General features: G+C 39.6%; 1 protein-coding gene across 5 annotated transcripts in view; it reads right to left on the reverse strand.

Annotated features, from left to right (window-relative positions):
* Window positions 1-20,432, reverse strand: part of GOLIM4 (golgi integral membrane protein 4) — a 65,204-nt gene that overhangs the window by 12,667 nt on the left and 32,105 nt on the right. For 3 of the 5 annotated variants that reach the window (XM_045029963.1, XM_045029962.1, XM_045029961.1), the window contains 8 exons: window positions 14,060-14,134; window positions 12,871-12,920; window positions 11,984-12,037; window positions 9,334-9,484; window positions 7,686-7,768; window positions 6,981-7,064; window positions 3,099-3,275; window positions 1,306-1,650 (listed from right to left, as the gene is read on the reverse strand). In XM_045029963.1, coding sequence (XP_044885898.1) covers window positions 1,306-1,650; window positions 3,099-3,275; window positions 6,981-7,064; window positions 7,686-7,768; window positions 9,334-9,484; window positions 11,984-12,037; window positions 12,871-12,920; window positions 14,060-14,134 — 1,019 coding nt within the window. The remainder of the gene's footprint in view (window positions 1-1,305; window positions 1,651-3,098; window positions 3,276-6,980; window positions 7,065-7,685; window positions 7,769-9,333; window positions 9,485-11,983; window positions 12,038-12,870; window positions 12,921-14,059; window positions 14,135-20,432) is intronic. The other 2 variants (XM_045029964.1, XM_045029965.1) reach the window with 2 other exon arrangements.

Below are 20,432 nucleotides of genomic sequence, written 5' to 3' on the forward strand. Positions count from 1 at the left end.
CAAATACATGTTTCTGCTTGAGACCTGTTCCAGAATGTATTTCCAGATCCTATTGTTTCTATTTAAAGCTTCACAGAATATGCCTTGCCTTTACTATTCATTAAATTCCCTTTGCTCCTCTAGGCATGTTCATCTTACAGCTAAAATGCTCTGTGAAAATATTAGCAAACACTTGAATGAAGAATGTTTACTAAAGTTATACCAATAACTGAAAGGGAAATGTAATTGCATTTGCTATGACAGGATGACACTTCAAATCTAATATTGTAAAGAAACCCCCCCCCCCCCCCCGCAAAAAAACCTCAAACACAAACCTCCCGTCCCACAACCCACAAGCTTTAGACTGGACTCAATGTGGCTTCCCTTTTGCACCTGCAGTTATTTGCAAGTGGAATTAATGTCACTTAGACATTTACACCCAATTCAGAAAGCACTTTATCATGTGCTTAACTTCAGGGCCGCCCAGAGGATTCTGGGGGCCCGGGGTCCTCGGCGGCGGGGGGCCCTTCTGTTCCGGGACCCGCCGCCGAAGTGCCCCAAGACCTGCGGCGGGGGCCCCCCCGCCGCCGAATTACCGCCGAAGCGGGACCCGCCGCTGAAGTGCAGCCTAGTCTTCGGCGGTAATTCGGGGGAGGGGGGTCCCCGCCGCGGGTCTTCGGGGCACTTCGGTGGCAGGTTCCGGAACGGAAGGGGCCCCCCGCCGCCGAAGACCGGGCTGCGCTTCGGCGGCGGGTCCCGCTTCCCCCCCGCCCCGGCCCCAGCCTCTTACCCCCGGCTCCCTCCTCACCCGGAGTCTCAGCGCCTCGCCGGAACAGCCGCAGCGTGTGGCCGGCGGGGCCTGAGCCCCGGCCCGCTCAGAGCCGCGTGGTGAGGGGGCGGGGCTGGGAGCTCCACGCCGAGCGGAGGGAGCTGAGCTCAGCCCGGAGCTCGCAGCCCCGCCCCCTCCCCACGCGGCTCGGAGCGGGGCGGGGCTCAGGGGCCCCGGCGGAGACTCGGCGCTTGATGCGCTGAGGGTCCAGGAGAGGGGCGGAGGCGGGAGCCTCCGCTGTTCTCTTGGGGGCCCCTGCGGAGCCCGGGGCAAATTGCCCCCTTTGCCCCCCCCTCTGGGCAGCCCTGCTTAACTTTAGGCATATGCTTAGAGTCCCAGGCATTTAAGTGCTGTGTTTTAAATGTCGCCTTACTCCTCAACTGCCTGCAAATCCAAATGATACTAATTACATCTGCAACTAATTGCAGGTGCAAAGCAGGGCCTGCAGTTGACAGGTGCCAGAAAGGGTGGCTGTTGTTGAGAAGAGAATCTTGCACCTCTGAGTGAATGTGTTCACCCAGCATGTTGGCTGCTTCCTCTTTATGTTCCCGTTCTTTCCAGTCATGTTCTTCTGGTGCTTGATCCTGTTCTTCCACCAAGTTCTCAGGCTGCCCTGCCTGCTCCATTTCCTCTTCCTCAAGTTCTTTTTTGTGTTCCTCTTCAACTTGGTCCATGTGTGGCTCTTCATCTTCTCCTGCTTCTTGTTGCTCCTGAATATTCAGTTCTTTGTGAGGGTGACCCTCATTTGCTTTTCTGCCCAAATGTAAAGGTTCATCTCCATCTTCTCTTCTCTTGGAATTTATTTCTTCCCTTTCCTGTGGCTTCTCCTTATTCTGGGGTACCTGTGTAAAATGATAAATTAATTCCAGGATATTTCAAAGATGTCTACTTCTAGAGTCCATGACACTATAAAACATTTGCATTACTTCCATAAAGGCTTAATATTTTATAATGTTCATAAAAGAAAATGTCCACCTGTTTATTATCATCAATGATTAGGTCTGATAACCACTCAAGACCTCTTTCATGTAGACCTCAACGTGATCTGAAGTAGCAGCTAGACATCTGTCTACCTATTTGTAGATGTAAACGGAATCATCTTTATTAATATGTGCATCCACATTACTTGTTGGCACAAGAGGATACAATTTATTTAGGGCACAAAATTGTGCCTGCAAAAAGTAGTAGTTGCTGAATATCTGACTCATAATTTATACTCGGATTTGGTTATGTTCTAGCAAATGCTAAGGGTGAGATTTCCAATCTTACTCATGATGATCAGCACATTATTCTAAAAATAGAGTCTTACTGAAGTCAGTGATAACTTGTGGAGTAAAATATTACTCCACATGAGTAAAGGTGGCATAATTTTTATTGTAGAACACAGCTGATTTAAGGCCCAGATTCTGATACACTTACTCGTGCTGAGTAGAATTTCACTCAATAACCAGAACTGATGGGCCTACTTCTGGAGTAAGGTACTACTCAATGTGAGCATGGGTATGAGAATCTATTCCTTGGATCTATGCAATTAAAAAATGACAATGACATAAAATAACTCAACCTACTTTTAATCTAAAATGAAGCTCAAAATATTTATCTTCCAGTTTTAAAAAAAAAGTGTTTTATTTTTAGGCTTGGCAGAATTCAGTTTTTAATCATGGCAATGGATAATATGGATGTTTATTTTAAAGCATTTTTTTCAATTTTTATCAATATTAAATGTCCACATTTGCACAAAATGTGGGGTTTCACACAATAATTTAATGACAGTAGATGCTGAGGTTCAAGAAGTTAAAGTGTAGAAGTTAAAACACAAATTGTTAACATCATACGTCAAAATATGTCAAAAGTAAATATGTTTAAATCAAGTTCTCAAATACATCTGTAAATTTTGATTTTCATCTATGGAAATATTTTTTCATCCATTTGTGTATGTCTGATGAAATCAACATTTACTGATGTATAAATCTAATTCCTCTGAGCCTATTTGTTTTGATTCAGAAATATTTATTCTCAACTTGCAGAGAAACATGTCAAATAAGAGCTCATCCCCGGATTTTACATGTAAACCTGCACTTTTCTTTTCATGTAGCTAAGAATGTTTGAATTGTAAAATATTGAAAAGATACATTCAGATTTCGTGTTTCAACCAAAACAATCTGGCAAATTCAACACTACTTGAATCTGCATTTTTCATCCAAAAAAGACTTTTGTCCAAAAAATTTCATCAACCCCTTGTTGAAAATCATCAGGGGAAAAAATTGCTGCAGCAGCCAGTGATTTTCACCTCTTTTTGCTCTTCAACTGCATTTTTCTCATGTGGTGGGAGGTCACTATTTGGAGGTGTTGCTCCTGCCACTGCCACTTCCTGTGGAACATTTGGCTGCTCTAACTTTTCAGGTTGTCGAAAACTTGGCATTTTGTTGAGTGTGTCCTTCAGTTGTTTATATTCTTCTACCTGGGACTAAAATTGAAATATACCTATTGTACTACACCAGACAAGCATGTTATTAAAATACACACTCACTCCGGAGTGAGTTTGTTGGCAAAATGGGCACATAGAATCACTCAACATGCACATCAGATCAAACATCAAGATTTTAAGACTGGTTTCTTCCATGCATTAGATAGCTGTGATTTAATACATATTCATCAATCACAGTGAACATGCAAATACAAACCACGCAGGAAAATCCCTACAGTACAGAGATGGCGATTAGTTTTTCATGCCAGGCAGAAGAAGAGCTGAAGGGAATGATTAAATTTTCTTTGCACACTTTAAAATGAAAGAAACAGAGTGCCATGGATTTTTTCTCATCTGCTCAGTAGCAAGAGATGCAATTCTTTTTAGAAACAGTAATCAAGTTTAAAAAAAAAAGTCACAAGTGATTAAAAATTCTCAGCTATCTTCAACCTTTAGATAAATTTTACCAATAGACAAGAGTCAAGAGAAAATACTATGGGAGAAAAAAAATCAATCAAGCTGGAGCAACTTTAATGGAAAACAACAAATAAAGTAACAACACTTCCACTGGAGGAAGGGAGTGAGTGGGAAGGGAAAAGATAAATTTAGAGCTGCTAAACATCCCTTCTCACCCTAAAGTAAGATGTCAGGGATCCACTTTTTTGCAACTGCACTGATGTTTTTCAGGCCAATGGAAGATCTGTTCACTTTCAGCAAGCTACCCATGCTGGACATTCAGGCAGGATTGGGAAATTTCACAAGCCACTCCCCATAAAGCAGGTGTACAAGAAAAACCATTCAACACAGAAAGCAGGGTATTTTCAGAAGGGGCATCTTTCATAATCAATTACATCTATCAGATACATGAAAGGTAGTGCCTAGCACTGCAGCTTACCATTTACATATAACCCCTCCACCTTCTCCTGTTCCACTTCCCCTCTCCTTGTGTTAAGGTTTATAACTCTGTGGGAAAACATTTAACACTATTTGGAGCTAAAACTTGCCACACAATAACTCAGCTTTAAACAACACTTAAAAATCACTCAAAGCACTCTTTCTTGTTTTGAGGGGAAACAGTGGGTTCTAAAGGCATCAGATTCTCTGTTACTCATGTGAGGAACTACTGATTGGAGTAAATAAAACGAAATGCTTCAAGTTATTATTTTGGTAAAAACTCCAACTTTTTTTGGTGATTTAAAAAAAAAATCCAAATGAAGGTTTAGCAATTGGCTACAGTACACACCCAGTGACTGTGTAGGTCCCTTGGTGTACTCGATGTAATATCGTAACAATCAATAGTACATCAGACAGACATGATGCATCATATCATATCAATGTATAATATTGATACAAAACAAAATCCACAGTGCTACAGATTGACATGATGCAGTATGTGATAATAGGTCCAAAGTTAGACGCACCTCAAAGCATCTTCAAAACACTATGGCATCGATTAAAATGGACAGGCCTAAAAGCAAAGCAGAATGTGAAGTAATTACAAGTCTGGCTTTTCTGGAGAGAGGTCTCACTTTCTCTGTGTCCCCCTCCCCTGCTTGATTCATTGGCGTCTCTGACTATGCATTTTTCAGAAAAGATTAAAGACAATGTTAACTACAGTCCCTAGATAAAACTTGAATTAAGGGTCTTAAACATAAAAGGTTATCCTTGAATCTAAATTTCCTTTCCCCTTACTGGCCATATAGAGAGATTACTATATACAGGATATTCTTAACAGTGTTCTCAGTTCCTCCAATTCAGGACTCAAAGGTTGATGCTATACTCCACCCCACTACACCAATCATTCCAGGCTAAAAATTGTCATCCAAGGTCTTAGCCTAAAGGGAATTAATATTGGCATGAAAATAGAGTTTATAATGTATATTAATTTTTCTGGCTCTTTGAGCTATAGAAATCCACATAAGTAGTGGTATTTTAAAGATTCAGGTCACAAATATTTGACTGCTGACATTATCCATCCTTTTAAATATCTACCATATATCCAACAATGACGGGGTGCCTTTTTGAATGGTTTGTCTGAGTAGTACTGCTGTGAATCCTTTCTTCAGCAGGTTTGCAAGAAAAGCTATGCAAACTTGTTAAGTATCGCCTGTCGATTTCAGAGAATTCACAAGATGTATGAATACTCTGTTTAAATAAGATGAGTGTAACATTATGCATGTGGACAGATTGAGTCTAAAGAAAAGCAAGTGTAGGTTTTGTGTTTAAGGGGACGAGCCAAAGCTCAGCGAAATCAATGAAAAGTTTCCTATCAGGCTTCAGCTTAGGCCCTAGCTGGGATTACAGGAGACCTATTTTTGAAGAGTTTAGCAAACAGACCCCTGGACTTTGGCCGATAGTGGAAGAAAGATTATTGCCTGCTACTTTGAAAAATTGGCTTCCAGCACATATTGTTATCTGAAATGCCATGTCTTTACTTTTTTCAGTCTACAAAATACAATTATGGAAGAACATCAAAACACAGGCCTGCCTATTAGTATATAACCTACCTTCAACAGCAAACAGAATTTAGGAAGGAACACTCAATCCTGTAGCTCCCACTCAAGAGTCCAAAGATTTTTATAGTATTTATTTTTACATACACTAGATTCCTGTTTTCCTTCCTGATCCACTCTCTTGCCATACTAACCTAAAGTTAGGAACTACCATCCTAGCTTCCCCCAGAACTTTTCTTTTCATCATTATCCTCCTTGATCTTTTGGTAATAGTTTTCCCAAGATAAGCAGCAGACCTATACCACACTAATGGGAACATGTAGCTACTACTGGAATAGCTGGCTGGCTGTGTAATTTGCCATCAAGGTACTAGCTCTTTATCTCGTACATACAATTTTTTTAAACTTGTTAATGCTCCTCCTTTTTAGTGTCTCCAAAGCCCATGTGCTGTTCTATGTTCCTCCATTCACACTCTGTCTCTACTGCACCAGCTAGTCCTTTACACTCCACCTGCTTTGTTATGCTAGTACAGGGGTCGGCAACCTTTCAGAAGTGCTGTGCCAAGTCTTCATTTATTCACTCTAATTTAAGGTTTTGCGTGCCAGTAATGCATTTTAATGTTTTTAGAAGGTTTTTCTATAAGTCTATAAACTATTGTATGTAAAGTAATAAGGTTTTTAAAATGTTTAAGAAGCTTCATTTAAAATTAAATTAAAATGCAGAGCCCCCCCGGACCGGTGGCCAGTGTGAGTGCCACTGAAAATCAGCTTGCGTGCCGCCTTTGGCACGCGTGCCATAGGTTGCCTACCCCTGTGCTAGTACGTACACAAAGCTAGAACACATTGGCTTTTTAAGTGAACCAGTTCTTTAAATGTGATGTGTTCCTCAAGTGTCAGAGTCCTGACACCTTGAGTTAACCAAAGCTCTATAGGAGAAAGAAAGGAAAGCCTTCTGCAGTCTATCATACTTGGAAAGATACCACTCTTATCAGTAACTCATATGTTCAGTTGGACCCATAATGGAGCTGTCAAAGACCAAAACAATTATTTAATTTGCTATAATTTCAAATTTAGCAGCAGCCCTTCAAGGCATGCATTTTTCCCTGAGTTTGTAGCAAGGTGTTAACTGCAGATTCCCATGCAAAAAGCTGCATGCATAAGATTATAGTCAGTTGAGGTAAGATAAAAAAGTTCCAGGAAGATTAAACAGATCTCATAAAAAGGAGATCTGATATTCTGTTTTCCTTTCTGACCTGTGCAGCAGCTAGTGCACTCTTGTGGTCTTCCAATGTCACTACAAGCTGGTCATGTTGGGAGAGTAAATTCTTATGTTGTTGCTACATAAAAAAGAAGAATGTTACATGTTTCATATCGTTTGTTCTGGATTGCACCAGGTTAACCTTAAATTGAAATATATCCCGACAGATCTTTCCAACTTAAAAATCCTAACTGGGAATAACACACTGATTTTTTTTTAATGCGTTGTTTAATATGGAGTTCAATATCAGAGTGGTAGCAGCAAACACCAAATTTAAACCCAGAGTTTTGTAACCACAGTTGAAAGTTGGAGCAGATGTGGAGAGATAGGACCTGAAATGGAATACACTTCAATATTAACATTATTTACCAAAAGACAAATGACCGTTTATTAAGAAACCTTTCCTTTTGCAAATAAAACAAAACAGAATTTTAAAACCCCAACAGTCTTATAGACAGGGCCATTTCAAAACCATGCTGGATCATGCCCAACTATATTAATTTTATTCTTCCTCTGATCCCATCTTTGTATTCACCATCATTCTTTTAGCATTATAGAATAGCTAAAGTATAGACGGCAAGAGAGAAGTAATATATTTTAGTCATGTTCCATCATAACCTACCTCCAAGTTGTTGAAATAATGGCAAAGCATTTCACATACACTAGGAGGAGAGTCTATTTCTAGGGAACAGAAACCAACCTTGACATCTTGTAGCTGGGTATGAATATCTTGGTGTGCTTTTCTCAGCTGTCTATTTTCGTCTCGCAAATTATACAGAGATTCTATTAAAAACAAAACAGAATGCAAAGACTGAACTCAATCGGATTTATGCTTTCATAATTTTAATACCACAAGTTTTAAAGTATTTGCTCTTAAATACTCTTAAAGCCTAATTCAAGATGATGTACAAAATAAGGATTATTATAAAAATTGCATAAAATACCACATAACTGCAGTAGTAAAACACATGAGATCAGTGCACAGAGATCAAACGCGCTTGTGCTGACATTGTGTTGCTCTCACCCCTATACAAAAACACAACTTTAAACTTTCAAGGCCAAGTTCATTAAATCCACTTCACCAGTTTCTAGATTAAATTTATTTTTGTATGACCATACTCTCATTTCCTGGCTGAGGGCAGGGTCTAGTGGTATGTCCTATATTTAGGAGTGGGAGATTGCAAACAGCAGAAGCTTCAGCCAGGATCCTGGATGCTATACTGGGACTCTAACAGAGTAATAACCCCCAGCCACCACCTCTCTCCAGGCTGTATATGGAGTCTGGAAATTTTCTCCCCTAAGACTCAGCAGTTTAATTGGAAGCAGTGACCAGAGGGGCAGCAGACATGTGAACTCAAAGGGGATGGAAGTGTGGGATGGAACTGGAAAGTGTGGTAGAAGAGGAGTGGATGCTACCACTAAGAAGGAAAGCAGCAGCATGCCAAATCCAGCCTTCTGCTTCAGGGTTCTGTATGGGTTGGCACCCCTGATTTGTTTTCAGCCACCTCAGGAGCTGGGATCTTTCTCCCATCTCTTAGGCAGCTCCAAAGCTGGTGAGTGTGTTGGTGGGGCATGGGAGGGTGTGGCAATAGCCCTCCAGTTTAGGAAGAATATGAGTCCGACCTTTTGTTTTAGGCCATTTTATATTCTAAGATCCTCCTGACACAAAACAGGACACTTAGAGAAAAATAAGTTATGCTTCAAAGTACTTTACATACTAACTAATTAGTTCTCACATCATCCTTGTGAGGTAGATAAATATCCTTATTTTAGAGAAAAATATTCTAATATTTTACAGACAGGGAAAATGAGGTAAAGAATGTGAAGTCACTTCACCAAGGGCTCATAGTTAAACTGACAACAGAACTAGCAACTGCGTTTTCATCAGAGGCTGGTTGTTTAAGAAAGAGATCCAAAATCAGGCCCAATTTTCCCAGTTTTGAATGTGGAGGCAGGTTCAGAGCTGAGCATTTGACTCCAGCCCCCAACATTTGAAATGTTTCAGGCCAGGAACCCTGCCCTATCTGTAATCAAGATAGAGTCAAAAAAGCAAAACATACTCTAGTTGGAATTCTCCCAAAAGGTCCCAGAAATACAGGATTGCGAACCCGAGATATAAATGGCAAAACTCAGTAGCAAGAACATGTAAACTGACTAGTAAAGGAGAAAATGCTGAGTGAGCATGAATGATGACCTGTTATGCTCGGTGTGTGTGTGAGTGCGCTATTTACACGCATGCCCAACTCCACTCTCGGTCACACACACCACTATTGATTTCTATGTTTAAAAAGCAGTGGCAGGTGAAGAGTTTTAAGCTATGTAGTACGACTGAGTTAGGCTGCATATACCCTTTAGCTTGGAGAGTTCCTGCTCTTTCTCTTCCTGTATTTGTACATATTTCTGCTTGTGATCGCTGAATGTTCTTCTGAAGTCTTCTCCTTGTTTTCGGTGTTCCTCCTCGAGGTCTGCATGCTGTTTCTTTAGTTCCTCATGTTGACTCTGCAAATGCCAAATTGAACACTGGAAGGAGTTCTGCACCTGCATATCTGGCTATTATCATCTTTGGCAATTTGTTAAATAAATTCAGATGAATAGAAAGCATTCAATAACAAGAAGTTTATTATTCAATGCCTGTACACTACAGTTCCTACTCAACACAAAATTGCCTCTGTAGCCAGGGGCAGCTCCAGGCACCAGTGCTCCAAGCGCGTGCCTGGGGCAGCAAGCCACGGGGGGCGCTCTGCTGGTCGCCGCTAGGGCGGCAGGCAGGGTGCCTGCGGAGGGTCCACTGGTCCCGCGGCTTCGGTGGACCTCCCGCAGGTAAAATGCGGCAAAATGTCTAGAGCCGCCCCTGTCTGTAGCGCCCTGTTCCAGGGACTTACCATCCCCCTTGCAAGCTGTTATATCCCTCTGAGAGCTGCTGAATATACCCTCTCAGAGGCAGAATCTCTATTAAAAATCCGGATCCACAGCAATATTGGCAGGCAATATTGTCAATGACTTGTCTGCTGCTTCTACAGCCAATATGGAATATTACCTCTATTGGAAACATCAGAAAACTCTTTACAGCATATTCTCAAAGGTTTCTTCACATACATTATCCAGCTCCTCTGAGGTCAATGGCAAAAGTTCCACTGACTTCAGTGGTGCTGGACTGGGCTAACAGTTTCCAAACAAAAGACTTGCAATAGCAGAGATATTGCTGTAAATCCAGCGGAACCCTTAAATTTATAATGGTTAATAAAGTTTCTCATAAATATGCATCAAGAGTAACCAGGAAACCACTGGAGCTGGAAAGACTTCAAAAGTGCTGGAAGGATTTAGGAGCACAACTCCCATGATTAGCAATGGGGCTGTGTTCCTAAATCCTTTAGGCACTTCTGAAAATTTCCCTCAAGCACGGGATTTTCAAAAACACTAATACTCCGTACTTACTGATGTCAGGGTGAGTTTAACTGTTGATTTCAATGGAGCAGAGTTAGGTCAATGAGCAGGGCCTGCTCCAGGCACCAGCTCAGCAAGCAGGTGCTTGGGGCGGCCAAGGGGAAGGGTGGCACATTGGGATCTTTGGCGGCAATTCGGCGGCGGGTCCCTCAGTCCCTCTTGGAGGGAAGGACCTGCCGCCAAAGAAGAAAGCGGCACAGTGGAGCTGCCGCCAATCGCGATCACGGCTTTTTTTTGTTTGTTTGTTTGTTCTCCCCCCCCCACTCCCCGCCACTTGGGGCAGCAAAAACCCTGGAGCCAGCCCTGTCAATGAGGAGCACTTTTTGAAAAATCCCCCCCTAAAGGCATGAGAGTCTGTGACAATGATTCTAGTTCTTTTGATGTAGTAACCTTAAAGGATCATGTCATGAAGTACAAGTTTAAAACTAACCCACATTGTGTTTTCTTTCTTTTTCAAGTAAGAACTTAAAAAAACCACACAACTTTGGCTAGCTATTGAAATTGCAATCCTACAAATACACCCACTTTCACTAGCTAAACATGCCATTTCATTTTTTTAAGCATCTCTTTTTTTGTTACCTTCCAGGAATCTTTTGCTATGCATATAGCTGCATCTAAGGCCTGGTCTACACTAGGGGGGGGTTCGAACTAAGGTACGCAAGTTCAGCTACGCGAATAGCATAGCTGAACTCGAAGTACCTTAGTTCGAAGCACTTACCCGTCCTCACGGCGCGGGATCAAAGTCCGCGGCTCCCCCGTCGACTCCGCCACCGCTGTTCGCAGTGGTGGAGTTCCGGAGTCGACGGGAGGGTGTTCGGAGTTCGAAATATCGCGTCTAGATGAGACGCGATATATTGAACTCCGAGAAGTCGATTGCTACCCGTCGATCTGGGCGGGTAGTATGGATGTACCCTAAGATGAAAAATAACTGAACACCAGAAGGCTATAATTATTAAATTACAAGATATTCTTCTAATATTAAAATACATTGAAGCAGAGCTAGCTACCATTTAAGAAGGGCTGTTAATTGTGTACACAGAGTTACTTGCCATTGCATATTTTAATGTACATGTTCCCCACTACATATTATATTTGTAACAAGCATAACTGAATAATGCACAAAATTCCATCTTTTTCAATGGGTCTGTGCATAATATCTGCATTGAAGTGATTCTATTTGACCCAAAACAATGGCAAAAGGAGTAATTATTTGATTGCAGGATCCCAACTATAAAAATTCTTGAAACTATTTCCAGAATTTATGTCAAAGTATTTATTACTTTGGATACTGAGTACAATTTCTAATATGCAAAATCTTTCCAATTTTACCTAGTGGCGTGCATGTCAATAACCCCTTCAAATAATTACGTAACTCACCAGAAAACATAGCTATTCAATACATGATGCAATCAATCAGTTTTTCCTTAAAGTACATTCATGAAAGGAAAATATCTTTTTGAAACAATACAGTTACTCTTAGAGATGGGCCAAGAAAAACTAGTACATTTATATCCCATATTGCTACCCCCAAAAGAGAATCTCTCTGGTACCTACCTTCAACATTTGGTGTTGTACATTCAGTGTGCTATATCTGCTATTTGAATCTTGCTGAGAAATGAAAATATTAATGTTAATTAGGGACAGCAGAATCTCATCCTGATGCACTTCCATGTTCCCAATCTTTGTAAAGAATATTATACAGAAGCTATACACTAGCAATTATAATTCAGCATGGAGCCTACCTGACCTGGTCTCTTTTTGGTTCTGAAATATATCAGGTATAGCAACTACTGCATCTATTGCAGAATAATGTATTTTTAATTACACTACTATTCCTCCGACTCTTTTTTTCCCCACTTTAGATCCAAAATAAACAGCAACATGCTTTCACTTACTATCATTACAAAGAGTTCTTTACAGACCTCAAATACATTTCCAATGACAGTCTCAACTTGCCTCCTGGCAGCTATTGCACAAACCAAACTTTCTTGGGGATCTTAACTTGCCAATCAAAAAACCTGTTTACCAGACTCTGGCTCCGTCCAATAAGAAAAGGACAGCAGTAACAGGATTTATGATACCTTCTTATCTCTGTTTCTCTCCCTATTCAGTTTTCTCCAGTCAAGACTGGCTGATAGGAGACAGCTATTATAAAAAGAGTACTAGTAACTTCAGCTACTATAGTATAAGCCGAGGAGTGTTTGTTTTTCCAGAGTAATTCCCTAGAAAGAAACTCGCTCCCTTACTAGATCATTTGGATCTTTCTAACAGGGGGCATTTAACACACATAACAAAAGTGGAATAAGTCAAGGCTATTTCAATTAGGGTTTTGTAAGTCTCTTATCTTTTCGAATGGTTTTAATTACAGACCCTATCCTTTCCTTTGTAAATGGAGTAGTATCGTTATTCTTTGCTACCAATTCTTTTTTTTTTTTACTTACCCTTCCTTTATTTAGTGTTTCTTGTGCTTCCAATTTATAAACAAGAAAGTCTAGGAAATAATAAAAAAGGAGACTGTTAAAGAAATATTTCACTGACAAAAAAGCTTGAGGGCCAGAGTTTGTAGGTACTCTGAAGTCAAAAAACCTTCTTGTAAATGGGAATTCCACACACAAAGTAGCTACAAAGTTGGGGAATGTTGCATTTACAGCTTTCCTGAGGAACTATAAAAACTAAGGAAATACTTTGAATTTTAAATCTGATCATCAAGGGTATTTGCATATAAAACTGTTTATGCCACTACTGTACAAAGTATGGCAAGGCAAGCCTAGGACTACTGGTGGGAAAAGAAATGTGTTTCAGAAGTCTTATGTACTACATTTAAAGGCCCAGTAGGAAGTTAAGTTGTGCATTTTCCTATGAGAAGATAACACCTTAAAATCCTGTTCAGCCACAACACAGGAAAGTCAAAAAAACACAAAAATGCTTCACTGAGAGTTCCTTTGTACTCTTTATTTTCTAATTCTGAAAAAGATGACCTGCCCTTTACAAAACTAATGATTTATTGTTGTCCACTAGATGGCACCACAAAACCATCTAGGATTTTAGGGCAAGAAAACCCCAAACAGCTTTTAATGCTTTTTAATCTTTAGTATCAAACCAGTTGCTTTAACTGAAGGCCTATGAATTGCCTAACTAGCAGCAACTATTTTTAGGAAGTGTGCAGGATGGACTTTCATTACCTCATGCCTTCACATTTCAAACAAGTAATTTACACCATGAAAAATAAGTTAGAAAAGTTACCCAAATATTGTACTCTTAAAACTTTTGCAGAGGGTGGCTTTTAAAAAAGAAAAACATATATTATTTGCATATGTCCAGTACTATGTTATTCAAGGACATTTAACTAAGACCCAAATTCACAAATCATCTCTATTCAGGACAAGCGTTTTAAGCACGTTCTTAACTTTAAACACACAAGTTTCTGAATCGGGGCCTAACTGAGTACCATATGGCATGCATCAAATGGTCATATGCCTTATCGAGTTTTGCATATATTTATATAATAGAAATTCAATATGCTGTGTCTAGCAACCTGTCTATAGCAGTGGACCTACCAGTGAATTACAGGGATCCATAATTTATAAAATTAACATATATAACTGAGAAAAATGAAAAACAAGATTTTACCTTCTTTTGCTTTCTTATGTTCAATCCTTTCCTTCTGTAAAGACTTTTCTAATCTTGACCTGTGCTCATAGACAACTGAAAAGAGAAAGATTTGAACATAGTAATTCATTTTACAGATAATAGAAAGGGGAACAATACATAACAAATAGTATTGGTGCAGAATGCATAAGGACAATCCAAAGTGAGTTATACCAACTGAGAATCTGGTCCTTAAACTTAAGTCCTAGCCATTTAAACTTTTAGTTATTACTCAAATTCGGTTTGTGCTATATCTCCTTCTATCTGTGGCAAGTGACTTATACACTCAATTTGTTTATGGGGATGGTTAATGCTGGTAGGCCTAAAATTAGACCTACCAGTTTATCTTTATTTCTTTGGTATGCATGTGTGAATTTTGCCATCTTTCCAATCTCTTCTGCCTTATTTGTCTTTTTCACAAGCGAAATATTCAAAAATCCTGCTTAGAGTTCCTCAAGACCAGAATTCTTGCAGTGCTCTACTTGCTCCCAAGAAGGGAATAGGCAGGTAAAGTCATAGGGCAGATAAGAAAGGTGGAATAGTGCAGTGGTTGGCAGGTTAGCCTTGAAGTTGGGAGACGGGGTCAGTTCTCTGCTCTGCCACAGATGTATTGTATGACCTTGGGAAAGTCACTTAGTTGCTCTGTGTCCCATCCATAAAATTAGGATAATAGTACTTCCATACCTCAGTAAGGACAACTACATTGGAGACTCAAGTACGGGGAGGCCATATAAGTACCTCAAAGTGGATTCAGACATAAACAATGTCTGATACAAATGATTTCTTCTTTCTATCCCAGCCCCCAGCTGAGTGGGACATCTTGTATAAAATCCGATTGTCTTTTTGATGCCCAGTCTCAGCAAATACATGGTGCTAATGTCTGAATCCACTTTGTTTCAGAATACGTGGGCCCTGTCATCCTTCAAAGTAATAATTACTTAGAGAAGCTATCTCATTTTTTTCACATGATCAGTCCAAGTATGAAAATCCCTAATTCAGGAGAGCATCTCAGTTCAGAAAGGGAATCTAAGCTCCACTGATTTCAATGGGGTTTAAACCTATGAGTAAATTTAAGCATATCCTTAAGTGCTTTCTTGAATAGAGGTCAAAACTTCTAAGCTGCCTGTCACAGATTATATTAATTGCCACTAGGGCAATAATTAAACACTATAGTTAAAGATATCATTTCAACCCAAATCTTGTGTGAATTTTTTTTCAATCCTCAGTTGTTACAAGTACACTATAATTAAGTAATTAAACACTATAGTTAAAGATATCATTTCAACCCAAATCTTGTGTGAATTTTTTTTCAATCCTCAGTTGTTACAAGTAATACCTACAGTTACTGTAACTTTGTATATCTAACAGCATTTTGTTTGAGTCAGCTTTGCCTTTTCCTCTCGATAGTCAGTTATTTGCATGGGTCTTGCAACTGGGGTGAGAAAAATATTTAAAATAGGAAAATATGATTTGTAAAAACCACAAAAATTGTTGCATGGTCTGACATATGTAGTTGCTGAAATCACTTTTACTTATTTAAACTGACTAGATTAGAAATGATGCTTTTTTATCCTCTGTTTACTTGTTGTTGTAAAAAGTGAGGCATACAGAGCTTTGCTTATATAAGCAAAGTGTAAGACAATATATAATCAGATGCTGCTTTGGGTATCAGCAGCAAAATTTATTTCCCTCAAGTGACAATAAACCAGCATCAAGACAATTCAATATATGTATTGTTTGGGGCTGTAAAACGATCTTAAAAAATTAATCATGAGATTAAAAAAATTGTTGTGATTAATCGCAGTTTTAACTGCACTATTAAACAATAATACAATACCATTTACTTAAATAGTTTTCGGTGTTTTCATCTATACTGATTTCAGCTACAACTCAGAATACAGTGCTGATGATGGGTTCTGCTCAATAACGATCCGAAGAAGTGCAGACTGATGCACATTCATTTCAATCATTTGAGTCAGATGTCACCAACAGAAGGTTGATTTTCTTTTTTGGTGGTTTGGGCTCTGTAGTTTCCACACTGGAGTATTGCTCTTTTAAGACTTCTGACAACATTTTGCACACCTTGTACCTCTCAAGATTTTGAAAGGCACGTCAGATTCTAAAATCTTGGGTTGAGTACTGTAGCTATCTTTGAAATCATATATTGGTTACTCCTGGGGGAATTCTGCACCAAAAAATCCCAAATTCTGTGCCAAAAATGAAAAATTCTGCATATTTTATTTGTCAAAATAGTGCAATATAATCACCAGTTTCACTTATTGTGGTAATTTATTTAAACTACCATACAGAAAAAAAAAATCACAGTAACTGTTTAGCATTTCCTAAACACATGATGGTTATGTTACAAATACTTGGTAACCAAGACCCTGCATTCCATTTGTAATCCTGGATTTTCATTTAAATTACATTAAATTTTATTTTGGTGTTTGGTGTTCTGTAAAGTAGAATGTCGCTTTAAATTGCTCAGACTATCACACATGAAAGTCATATCGTTTTGCTAATTATTGTCCTGCATTTTTTTTTAAATGGATAAGTAAAATAGATTCTGAGCTGTAATCAAACCCCCTTGTGCCTTTCTGGCACAGGGGGAAAAAAAAAAGCGAGAAAGCACATAAACCTTCCTAGCTGAGGATTCCGTCACTGTCATTTACAATAAGGCTCCTTTACACCACTCTGGCAAGGTAAAGGAGCCTTAGTTGACTGGGAATAATTATAAGAATTAGAAGAATAAGAATGGGAACAATTAACTAAGAATGGGAACATTAGCAGCCTGCCTGTTTAGTTGTTACATTTCTGCTCTGCCACAGGGACAGAGCCCGCTTCACACAGCCCTAAGCCTCCAAACCAGGGATGCAGCAAGTACAACTACAAGTGAGAGGGACAGAGTGAGTCTCCCTCACTTGTTCACACATCAGCATGATCTGACAGATATAATCCTTGAGGGGGCCATTTAGGGATCTGGGGCAAAAATCTGTCTTTGAGCAGGAAGTTGGACTAGATAACCTCCTGAGGTCCCTTCCAATCCTGATATTCTATGATTCTATATGGAGGAATGGTTAACCACAATATTACTGAATTCCAAAAGATTCAACAAAAAAAACTGGTTGGATTCAGGTTGGTGGTGATGTTAGGATATTATTCCTAATCTATATATTCAGATTAGTTATTTACAATACCATTGTAGTTTTCAGACTCCATTTCACTGGTGGTATCATCAAGGCCAGTAAAAAAATGATGATTTTCGTTCAGAGAAATTATGTAATCAGTGTTCAATTTTTTTTATTCTCTGAAACATTATCTAATAACTGATCAATATTTTCCTTTCTTCTCCATTTACTCAACCAGATATGTCCCAGTATATTACAACACTATTTACTTTTGACCTTGTAATTTCAAATCAACACACTTTTTGGTCTAGGCAAAAACACCTGGCATTGTTTATGTTGTGGATTTCTTATTCTGTGCTATGTCATCTAGTTCTTTGGTTAAATCTGAGCTAAGATAATGAATTCTCATTCTTAACTGATGTTTAAGAAATAACTCTTCGGAGTATTCTGGAGGGTGGTTTGTGGTACACACCTGAATGAAAAAAGTTTGCTATATGCTGTTACAGGGTTCTTCCCTCATTTTTCTCCAATGCCCCTCTAAGTGTTTGCAGCAAGCATTTTGCCAGCCAGTTTGACATTGAGTAATTAGCAGCTGATGCAGAGTGTGACACTGTATTTCCGTAGGAAAACCAAACATTGCTTTGAAACCAACTGAGGTCCATAATCTCTTCGAGCATAAACATATATGGCAAACATCCTGCAAAAGCCTCAAAAGTCTGAGCAGCAAAAGGATGTGTCTCATGTCACTTTTGGACTTCTGGAATAATCATCGGCTACCTCTAAATCACTTATTCTTCTTTGCAAAGCTACTATGATGTCTTTGCCAAGGCTTCATAGCACGCTTCCATAGATGACTATATGATTTGTGGTATGCTTCAGTGAATTCACACCAACTAATTTCTCTTTCAATATCTTAGTCTAAGTCTGGTCACCAAAAACTACTAATCAATCTTTTCCTATTCAATATGTTTTGGTGATCTTGTAATTCAGCCAACATTGTAGCATGTGTGCTTTGTGCTATTACTGCCCTCATACTCCACAGTAAACAGTATGGTCTACTGACAACCCATTTTCCTACAAATAAAAATAAAAAGTTCCACATTCATTTATTGGATTTGTCCAGTCAGAAAGAGAATATTGCACTGCTCTGACGCAAACAAGATTTTTCTTAGTCAATAGAAGACTTCTCTTTTTCAGTTATGTGATATCTTGTAGGAAAGAGATTCTATATACTTAAGATTCAAGTCTTTCCATAGTGTGCACCACATCTTTCCAAAGATGAGCACAAGGACCATCCAGGGCCGGTGCAAGGATGTTTTGCACCTTAGGTGAAACTTCCACCTTGCGCCCTCCCCCACCTGCTCTCCCGCTGCCCCAGCTCACCCCTGCTCCGCACACGAGCATGAGCACCCTGAGCACGCCAATCAGCTTAGGCGCCGCAAGCCTAGGAGGCGGGAGAAGTGAAGCAGCCACGGCATGCTCGGGGAGGAGGTGGGGCAGGGGTGAGCTGGGGCGGGGAGTTCCCCTGTGTGCCGCCCCCCCTTACATGCTGCAGGTGGCCTTCTCCGCGCTTCCCTGCCGCAGCTCCCTCCACCTAAATGCCGGCGGCGACCAGGGCGGCCGAAGATCCGGCCGCCAAGGTCACTGACGAAGAAAATGGCGCCCCCCCCAAATGCCAGCATCCTAGGCGACTGCCTAGGTCACCTAAATGGTTGCACCGGCCCTGGGACCATCTCCTCCTGCATTTGTGACTGCATGAGATCCCTGTGGCTAATAAAGCAATTGATTAGATGGAAATTTTACATCAGGGAAGTATTTTGAGTGTATATTTAGCTACCTTGAAACAAGGAGGAGAGCCAGTATTATGTGACCAGTCAACTTTGCATCGCAGGTCACAGTTTAAGAACCTTTGCTATGTAATAATTCTACTTCCAATTGTATTTAGACAAGTGAGATAATACCTCTTAAGTATCTATACATCATAATGATATGCTCGATGCCTTGGGTACAGACAGTACACTTGTAAGGAAAAACTGCTCCATCATCAGAAATAATTAACCCTTTTAGAAGCTCAAGACTAGAACTGTGCAAAATGTTTACAATTAAATCAAATATGTGAAGCCAAATCCAGAGCAGGTTCACTGAAATATTCTAGACAGTTTTTGAACCATGTCCCAAGTTTGCTCAAAACTAGGTCAGTTCTTGTTTTCACATCACAATTAGATTGGAGGAAAATAGCAATTTTGAGGGGCTCTCTTCTCTTTTGAGTTTCAGGTATGAACAAATCCCAAACTCAAACATAATCTCATGATGAAAACCCAGATATATCTGAAATTGAAGGAAAATGTTCACACAAATCCCAGTGAAGTAAAAGTGCAGTTTTACACAGCTGTGCTTATGACAACTGACGACACTGTGCTGAAAGACTTCTTGTTCCCTTTCCAAACAGTAACTTGTAAGGGTCCTTGCAACTTATGAAACAAATAACTGAAAATTGTAAATTTCCATAACATAGAAAATGGATTTCCCCAAAGAGTGAAGTAGGTACCAAATGGCATAGTGAACCATGAACAAGAAATATCAAGTAAAGATTTGCATTTTGGCAGTTCTAAGAGTGCTTTACAGCCTTAAAAATTGTTCTTAATTCCTCTAACATGCATTCTGCAGACTCTTTGGCTAGTGATTTATATAGAAGTGTTTACATTTTCGCTTAGAAGCAGGATTGCTAATCAATCATTGTCACCTACCTCTACTTTGCTATTTATTCCCTAAAGTCAAGGGCATCAGTCAAGATGAACTAATGTATCAAGAGCCACTGCAACAAAAACAAGCGTATAATGAATATTCACAAAGTCACCACCAACTAAGTTTCAGCAGAGAAAAAAAATGGATGAACTGTAGTAATGGTTTCATCTAGGCACTAAAGATTTTGAATATAGAATTACATTGCAAAAGGAGCAGTGCTTGTAGCATAGCAACTCATGAGAGAAATTAAAATCCATAATGCTTTTCTCCTTCCATACTATCAGGAGTGGAAGTAGGCTTTTTAGCAGTCAGAGCTAAGCCATAACATGATTCTGCAGAAATATTTTTCACTTCACTTCTTCTACTTTGCCTGCTATTGTAACTTCCAAAGCAAACTTTGATTTAAAGAGTGAAAAACAATGAAGTAGGCAGGAAGAAAGGAGATAGAATTCAGTGGTTTGGCTCTTAGACAACACTATTTT

The sequence above is a fragment of the Mauremys mutica genome, chromosome 9, assembly GCF_020497125.1.
Source record: "Mauremys mutica isolate MM-2020 ecotype Southern chromosome 9, ASM2049712v1, whole genome shotgun sequence".
Classification (NCBI taxonomy): domain Eukaryota; kingdom Metazoa; phylum Chordata; order Testudines; family Geoemydidae; genus Mauremys; species Mauremys mutica.